Below are 9,096 nucleotides of genomic sequence, written 5' to 3'. Positions count from 1 at the left end.
CCCCTACGAAGCCTCCTCCTTTCTGTCTCCGGGCGGAGTGCAGGACCAGCCGCAGAAAGAGCCTGCCCGCACGCACGGAAGGCGGCCCTGCACAGCGGGGGGCATTGATCTGTTTGCATGTTTCCGTGACAAGGTTTTCGTGCCAGGCTGGTGTGTGGATGGATTCCATTCCCTCCTTGTCACCTCGGTTCAAGCTCAGGCGGCAGCGATAGCGTGCAGGGGTCCCTGGGAGTCAGACGCAGCTGAGGCCGGCGTGGGGAGGGGAGGGGAGGGGAGGGGGAGGCAGAGAGCAGGCGGGCCTGGCATGAAAGGCTGTTTGGGGCATCCCGCAGGGCGGCAGAGGAGCACGGGCAAGGGGCTCCATGGAGCGTGAGATGCCCCTGCCTTCTGGAGAGGTTTTCTGTTGTTTTTTTTTAAAAGATCTCGGACGCCATCTTTTGAACCGCTCCCTGTGGTTCTTAGAAGATGGGTTGGGTCTGCAGCAATTTGGTGGGGGAGCTGGAGGTTCACCGAAGCTTTGTGGGCAGGTCTCTGGGCAGGAAAACCTTGAATGGCCGCCGTCCTCTCCGAGGCATGGAAGCTAACGGACCTTGGTATTCGATCATTGCTTGGGAAGGAGGAAGGGCAGAAGGCAAGGCCCCAAAGAGGAGTGTTGATTTAACCCAGCCCATCTATTGCTTTAATCATGTGTTGTTTTCCTCACCTTTCTCCCAACTAGGGACCCAAAGGGGCTTATGATGTTCTCATAGAATCATAGAATCATAGAATCATAGAGTTGGAAGGGGCCATGCAGGCCATCTAGTCCAACCCCCTGCTCAATGCAGGATCAGCCCTAAGCATCCTAAAGCATCCAAGAAAAGTGTGTCTCCAACCTTTGCTTGAAGACTGCCAGTCTCCTCCAGGATTTCAATGCCGGCCTCAGAAATGGCAACACTGTAACCCAGTCATGGATCCTGCGGGTGCATTTGGAATTCTGACCAGGCAGGGTGGGGGCAGCAACAAAATGGCCGCCACAAAATGGCCGCCACAAAATGGCTGCCACAGGAAGTAGAGCCACCCACACCCAATGAGGTTCCAGGGCACAAGCGGAGATTCTAACCCAGGTCTCCCAGATTCTAGCCCAACACATTTAACCACCACACCACCCTGGGAGAGCACAGCCACCCTCTGGATGAGGCCTGGTGTCCTTCCAGAACTAAAGCTGATCTCCAGGCTACGGAGATCAATTCCCCTGGTGGAAATGGCGGCTTCCAATTCCAAAGGTGGATTTTATGGCCTCACACTCTGCTGAGTGTGGGATTTAGCAACCGTAGAAAGGAGACAGGAATGCTGATTCGGTCAACTAAGGTTGTGAGTGGGTGGGCAGAAGGGACTGTGTTGGTGCTTGATTCTCGTTGCCCTTTCTTGCATGCCCAGGGAAATGCCAACAGCCACTTTGGGATCGGGAGGTTAGCATGAGTATCTGTGGGTAGAACACCATAGACTCCACCTTCTGAAGCAGCCATGTTGGAACAGGCCAATGGCCCTCCAGTCCAACACTGTGCGTCACACAGGGGCCAAACTCAGGTTCCTTGAGGAGGCCCTCCAGCCGAGTCAAGCAATTGCAGGAGATCTCCAGCCAGCACTTGGGGCCTGGCAGCCCATCCTCTCTATATGGTACCTTCTTGGCACTTGGCCACAGCGGTTGCAAAAGGTGAATCTTAAGTCACCGGACGCTCCTTGTCGCGATCTGGCTGAGGCCCTCGGTGGTCCTCTGTCCCGCCTCTCCTTTGGCCAGTTCTCAAGCCGTACCTCCCCTTCCCTCCCGCTTCCAGCTGCCAACAAGACAGGATGTCATATCAAAGGAAGAGCGTTGGTTTCTGCCCGTTTGAAGTTCATCTCTCACAGTTGTTATTCCGTGCGCGGTGCCTGTTTCCCCGCTCCCACAACAAGTCCTCATCGCCTCGCTGTTAAATTATCGGAGACACCCGGACTCAACCGTTTTCATCTTTTATTCATGATCTTCTGCCCAGGCAAAAGTGCTAAAATTTAGAACCGGGGGTGGGGGGTGGGGGGTGGGGAGAGAGTGTGGGAAATTTCACAAGGGCTTTTACTCCTGTGTAGAGGCACACAAGTAGCGGCAATGGCCAGACTGCCCTTTGGATTTAAACTGGATTGTTTTATGCCTTGTGGCAAGCTGCGCTGAGACCATTCGGGGAGGGGAGGGGCCTAAAAGTCAAAATGAATAAAAAATAAAATAAAATAAAATAAAATAAAATAAAATAAAATAAAATAAAATAATAAAATAAAATAAAATAAAATAAAATAAAATAAAATAAAATAAAATAAAATAAAATAAAATAAAATAAAATAAAATAAAATAAAATGAGGGTCCCATTCCCCTGGAGAAAATGGCTGCTTTAGAGGGTGGACTCCACAGCATTATACTCCCGCCCTGCCCTAAATCCCGCCCACTCCTGACTCCACCCCCAAAGTCTCCAGGTATTTCCTCACCCTGAGTTGGCAACCTTCTAAGCAGTTGTTTTCTCAGGAGGAATTTATCATTGGTGATCATTTGTCGTTCCAGGAGATCTCCACCGGGAGTTTATCCTGCGGTTCATCCAGCTCCATTTCTGCACTGGAGGCTTCACACCAGGCTGCAGGATGGAGTTTGACTCACCTCTTCCTGCTCCTGCACGGGGGAGCATTTGGCCCGGTGCACCTCGTCCAACCCAGATTTGTGCTCCCACACGGGAGCTGGAACAATGAAGTTCCCAGTGCGGAAACGGTCAAATTCAGGAGCCCAAAGAGAACAAGGAGGCAGAGGCAGGCAGTGAATGGACAAGTTTTATTTTCTGAGGACAGGACTAGAAAGAGCAGCACAGACAAGTCTCCCCACAGCAGCCCGGCAATAGCCCCCGTCTCCCCCCTCCCCTCCCCCAGGTCCTGGGACAAGCCAGCATTGTTCCAGGGAGCTAAGTCTGTCCAGCAGCTTCTTCTCCCCACGTCTACCCCTTTTCTTCGGAGTCGCTTCCAAACTGGCTCCCTTGCTGTGCTCACTGCTAGAGTCCCGGGTTCCAGAGAGCCCTGGCCGTTTGCCGGAGGCCAACAGAGTTGTTTCCCTCACCAGCTGGAGAGAAGTTTTAAAACAACATATTGCATTTCTCCCTACCCCGGTTAAAAATAGACCTTCCATAGGAAGAAGAAGAAAAAGAAGAAAAAAGAGAGAGATGCCACTGTACAACTGTAGAGTAGAACTGAGGTGGTATTATTTGCCCTGCAGAGATGGCCAAATGCAGCCGTGATTATTGCATTCAGATAATGGCTCGTTTCCCTTCCAGGGTCTGGTCACCGGACGTTGGGGAGTCTCCGGCACCAGCTGCCGGCAGATCAGCTCAAATGGACCATACGAAGCTTCTGGATCAGACCATTGGCCATCTGGACCAGTACATCTCTCTAACGTCACTGAGTTTTACCCCTGGTCAACACATGCTCAACAGATGAAGCTGCCTTCTACTGAATCAGACATTCTCATTCCAAGGAACTCACTGAGGACTCCCAACCCCAGCATTTCCACCTCTCATCTGGGGAGGGGGGATGTGCGACAGGGCTGTTTTTTTTGCTCGTGACATTTTTAAAAGGAAAGACATGGAAGGGTGTGAAATCCCTATTCCCAGGGGACAGTGTGAGGAAGTTGGTGCCCATTCCTGCTCTCCGTGTCTCTTGTTTTTCCCTCCTCGACAGGGTCACCAGCCGTGGGTTGGGAAATATCTGGAGACTTTGGGGGCAGAGCCAGAAATGAGCGGGGTTTGAAGCAGGGGAGGACCTCAGTGGATTATAACACTATGGCGCCCACCCTCCCAAGCAGCCCTTTTCTCCAGGGAAACTGGCCTCTGTCACCCGGAGATGAGCTGTAATTTGGGAGCCAGGGGTGGGAGGTGTGTGTCCCCAGGTCCTACCTGGAGACTGGCATCTCTACTCCTCGATCCCGCCTGCAGAGGGAACACGGCGTCCTGCTCACGAGAAGGACCTACTGACCGCTGCAGGATCGCCGGATTGCTCACCCCCAAATACCCTGTTTGGAACCAGAGCCCTATGGAGTCCCCACCAACCCCCCTCCCCCCCCCCCCACACACACACAATATAAAACCCGGAAGACTGCAATGCCTCTCGCTAAGCCAAGTCTGAGAAGGTGTGTCCTGTTCTGATTTTGGAAGCACAGCAAATGCACACGTGGTGAATACACTGTGCCGGTGAAGAGCTTGGCTTTGAGCAGCAGTGGAAGAACAGATTGGGTGGGGAGGGGTCTTCCAGGAGCGAACGAGCCCTTGGCCTGCCGTGGTCCCCCAGACCGAGCCTCTCAGAAGGATGGGGGTCTAGGAAACCTGAGTTTGTGGCCGGAAGTCCTGAGCTCGTGGCTGGTGCTTCAGGGTTCTCGGCGTGAACTGCTGGTGGAGTCTAAAGGTGGCGTGTTTGGCAGCGTTCTCCACTTTCAAGGGTCTCTGAACTCTTCCAACGAACAGAAGAGGGGCTGGCAGTCGTCTTTCTCTGCCCTGGCGGGTTCTGGGGAGGCCATGCCCCGCAAGGAAGGATCTTTTCAGGTGCCTCTCAGGACACGCGTGTCTATTGCAACAAAACATTTAGCCCCGGAAGGGGCTTTAAGTACCCTGATTGTCCGTCCGTTAGGCCCACTATGCGTGGAAGGGGTGAGCCTAGCCTTAGTTAACTTCCCCAGCGACCGAAAGCTGGCTTCTACGCTACAGAGATTGTCGTGCCTAGGAATTCCTCCTTAAAAGGTGAATAGGTGGACTTCAGTGCAGTCCCTTCTCGCTGTCTCCAGGCAGCAAACCATGATGCGTGTCCATCCAGCCGGCATCCCATGGCGTCCACCCTCAACAAAGCGGTCAGCGCTCAGCCACCCTGCTTGGAGGTCTTCTTCTCGGGAGGGTTAGCCAGTGGGAACCAGCTGAGGGAGCCAAGAAGGCAGAGTCAGCGTTGGAGCGCAGAAGGCAGGGTCTATCACAAATGTCTCCTGGAGCCCATGGTGCTGAGCAGCTGTGTCCTCATGATCTGGATGCTGGTCAGAATTTTCCGCTGGTGTCCCACTAGGCTGATGCCCAAGTTCCGCACATCGCTGTGGAAGGAAAACACAGCCTCGAGTAGGATTGAAGGAAACCCAAAGGGTAGGGTTGAGGGGTGCAGGGGCATCCTGTCCCCGTTTTGATGATTTTCGGGGGGGGGGGGCAATCAAGCTATGATGGAAATGGACTGTCGAATGTCCCATTGACTTTACTGGCACCAAATCACTGGCGATGCTGGGGATTAAGCCTGGGACCTTTTGCATGCCAAGCAGGTGCTTTGTCACGGAGCCATGCCCCCTGGCCATTGCAAAAACCCCTAACGTGCTTTCCTCGCCCACCCTAGTGACATTTTTAAACTCTTGAAACCAAGCAGAGATGTGAGATTGGAGAAATGCGGGTGGAGGCAAGGCAATCGGGCCCTTCGGGATCAATCGTGGCGCCAAAACTTACTCGATATTCATGTGCATCACCATCCCGAGGGACGTGTAGCCGGCCAGCGCAAAGGTCTCCTGGTACCGTCCCAGCCGGATGGAGTCCAGCCAGTCTTCAACGGAATTGCAGCTGGCAAAGTCGATGCATGCTCGCTCTGAGATGGTCTGTGTGAACCTGGAAGATTACATATTTTTTTTCTCAGAGTTCTACCAAGGCACATTCACATTGCTGTATTGCAAGGGGGGGACGGGACAGAAATACCTGAACGAATTGAAGGGACTGGAAACAAGGCCAGGTAACTTTGATTTGGGGGGAGCGGCATATGCATGCGCAGAATTTGGGGACCGCCATGGCTGGGAGGGCCCTGTTTGGCTTGCTGTCAGCCACACTAGCCCCGCTTGCGTGGACAGCCCTTCTCTTGCTGCAGCACCACATCTCCCCTTTGCTAGGGACCGCATACCGATTCACCGTCGATGTGCACTTCAGGTTCTGCGGGATGCGGATAAGCTTGTCCAGGACGCCCACAATCTGGGAGAAGCGTGGCCTGTCACTGCGGTCCTTCTGCCAGCAGTCCAGCATGAGCTGGTGCAGGGCCGTGGGGCAGCCCATGGGAGCAGGCAGCCGATAGCCCTCCTCCACGGACTGAATGACCTACAAAGGAGAGGGGGCCAATACAAGCGTTACCATGAGGGGGGTCAGGTCGCCAAGTCAATCTCTCTCTCGGCATTCATTCTTCCAGAAGCAGCCAGGTAGATGCCCATGAGAACCTTACAACATGAGTTGGGTTATAAGGACCCCACTTTGCCATAGAGACATGGCAAACTTCCTAGAGCATCACTATGGAGCAAACTCTCTTTTCTCAAGCACTGAGCAGGCACAGCGGTCTTTCTTACATCCCGGTTGGTCATGTTCCAGTAAGGCCGCTCCCCGTAGGCCAGCACCTCCCACATGACCACGCCGAAGCTCCAGACGTCACTGGCTGAGGAGAACTTCCGATAAGTGATGGCTTCAGGCGCTGTCCACCGAATGGGGATCTTCCCGCCCTGAAACGCAAAGCGCAGAGCAGTGAAATCAGAAGGGGTTTTCCCGACAGATACATAGAGGAAAGTGGCAGCTGGAGAACCAACCTTGCCTGGATCCACCACCATCTGAGCCCTCTTCTCCCTCCAGCTCCCAACTGAATGGCTAAGCCCATCAGAGGGAGGACAGAAAGCGACCAGACAGATCCAGGTGAGAGCAACCACCCTCCGATACCTGCAACTGATCAGCTGCTTTAAAATCTCAACCATTTTTGTGAGAAAGTGGCAGTGCCACAACTGCTGCTGAAGTGCTCAGAGTGCGGATCACAAAATCCACACAATGGGGGCAAGGCACAAATCGGAGGGATGTATCTGCTTGCCGAGGGGAGTCAATTGCTTTGGAGAGGCAATGTTGCATTCCCATTTCACTCCTACAGTGTGTGTGTGTATGAGAGAGAGAGAAACCTAAATCCGAGGGGAAATGTAGACTGCAGATGCATAATACATTACCGGAGAATCCCAGCAGGCAAAGCTCAGACATAGTTTTCCCACTGGCTACCAGGCACACTTCTTTCGACACCCCAGCAGCATGAGCAAAGAGGGATGTTCCGCCTTCCCTTTTACCTCCGAGCCGCAGGTCTGCCTAGAAAGCCACTTCCTTCCCCTTGCTTATGGGGAGCTGTGGTTTCTCAACCGTTCCTGGAAGACCTTGGTGGGTGAGTCCACAAGGAGATTGGAGAAACAGTGGGTGGGATACCTGGGAACAGTTTCAGTATAACTGCCATGATCACGGGGTTTTTCAAGTCATCCCCTGTCCGAGAAACTGCCACCAAGGAGAATCTTTTGCAGGGCTAAGGCTCCCTCCCTGGCTGGCCTCTCTGAGTCTCAGCTCAGCGGTGGCAATTTGTGGTTTTCTTCAGGAGAGGTTCTGAGGAAAGGCTGAGGAATTTCAGAGCCTGCGGCATGGAGGTGGGATGTCCCTACTCTGATTCCTAAAAAATAACTACTAGTAGTAGTGGTGGTGGTGGTTGTAAGCAGGACTCTATGAGAAGGAAACCGAGTGTGTCCGCCATCCTGTTTCCTCACCTGTGAGGAAGCAACCCACCACGCCCTTAAAGTAGAATTACCGTTGTTGTGTAAGCTGCATCCGGGTTGTTCTCCAGGACGCGCGAGAGGCCAAAATCCGACACTTTGCAGACCAAATTTCCGTTGACGAGTATGTTGCGAGCCGCCAGGTCCCGGTGCACGTAGCCGAGTTCCGACAGGTAGCACATGCCGGCGCTGATGCCCCTCAGCATGACGACCAGCTGGAGGATGGTGAATTGTCCGTCATGTTTCTGGAAGGAAACCAGGCCACGTTTTTTCAAACTACGGCATCTGACGCGCACAACTCGGCAGCCTTCAGGTAGGGCTATTCTGCGTGGATATGCGCAAACCTGCAGAACTGGTGTTATTAGCCCGCGCCTGAGCACAAATATGACCTTCTTCTCTCCCTCAAGATCACTGGGAATGTTCTGTTTTTCAGCAGTGCAGCACCGATTGGCCTGGACCTGTGTCAGCCACATCGCCCCTCCCCTCGCCTTTGCGCAGCAGTTTTTAAAGCGTTTAAAAAAAAAATTTCCTCTGTCAAATAATTTAAGGGCTGAACAAACCGCCGTGGAGAGAAACTCGCCAAGCGCTTTAAAATGGACAGCCAGTTGGAGGCACGGTGGGGGATAATGGGAAGGGATTGGCGGTCAATTAAAAGAGTATTCTGAGCCCTTTCAGGAGGGAAGGTGGGGGACGGTGCGGCACATCCTCCAAAGGACAAAACAAGCACCTGCTTCTCATCGATGCATCAGCCTGTATGGGATTGGACATAGTAGGGCAGGATATAGGTTCCTTGACAGCTCATTGGACCTCCAATTGCCTCATCTACCCATAACTCCCTTCCCCCCCCAGTCCTCTCCTGCTTGAATAACTGGCTCCCTTTGCTGGCAACAAATTTCCTGCAGCCATTTTGCTTCTGAGAGGGGGGCAGAATGGGAGGAGCCAATGGGGGGAGCGTGGCAGCGCACAACCCTAGTTACGAGTGTCCTGAATAGTGCAGGGGGTTGGACTAGATGACCCAGGAGATCCCTTCCAACTCTATGATTCCATGATCCTATGATTCTCCCACCAACTATACCAGTCCCCCCCACCCCCCTCAAGCCCCACGTCTGAATAAGAAGGAGGGTTGTACCCGAAGGAAGGAATCCAGCGATCCGTTTTCCATGTACTCGGTGACAATCATGACCAGTTTGCCTGCAAGAATCAAGAGGGGTCACGTTCACAGTGAGGTCACTTTAATGCGCGAATCTCTGGGCTGTCTTCAGCTGCAGGGGGTGGGGTGGGCTCAGGGATCTTTCGAGGGCCCCTTCTCAGAAGTAGTTTAAGGATTCATGGGGTCATACTGCCGGAGCCAGCTGAAGCAGCCAGACCCCCTCCCCGCGCAGTGGGAAGGGGGTGTCATTCAAAATGTCCTTAAAAAGGGGAAAGGGGGGAGGAGAGCGGCCCTGCTCCATGGTGGGGAGGCACAGGTGGGGCCCCTGGAAACGTAGGGCCCA

General features: G+C 53.5%; 1 protein-coding gene across 3 annotated transcripts in view; it reads right to left on the bottom strand.

The window, feature by feature from the left end:
- Positions 1–2,928: 2,928 nt before the first annotated feature.
- Positions 2,929–9,096, bottom strand: part of EPHA8 (EPH receptor A8) — a 42,657-nt gene continuing 36,489 nt past the window's right edge. For all 3 annotated transcript variants that reach the window (XM_077311880.1, XM_077311881.1, XM_077311882.1), the window contains 6 exons: positions 8,733–8,794; positions 7,639–7,848; positions 6,386–6,535; positions 5,953–6,143; positions 5,511–5,666; positions 2,929–5,113 (listed from right to left, as the gene is read on the bottom strand). In XM_077311880.1, the coding sequence (XP_077167995.1) occupies positions 4,999–5,113; positions 5,511–5,666; positions 5,953–6,143; positions 6,386–6,535; positions 7,639–7,848; positions 8,733–8,794 (884 nt within the window). In that variant the 3' untranslated portion in view covers positions 2,929–4,998. The remainder of the gene's footprint in view (positions 5,114–5,510; positions 5,667–5,952; positions 6,144–6,385; positions 6,536–7,638; positions 7,849–8,732; positions 8,795–9,096) is intronic.

Source organism: Paroedura picta, chromosome 15 (genome assembly GCF_049243985.1).
Source record: "Paroedura picta isolate Pp20150507F chromosome 15, Ppicta_v3.0, whole genome shotgun sequence".
Taxonomy (NCBI): domain Eukaryota; kingdom Metazoa; phylum Chordata; class Lepidosauria; order Squamata; family Gekkonidae; genus Paroedura; species Paroedura picta.
Note: the sequence above shows the minus strand (reverse complement) of the source record. Positions and strands in the feature narration are given on the sequence as shown.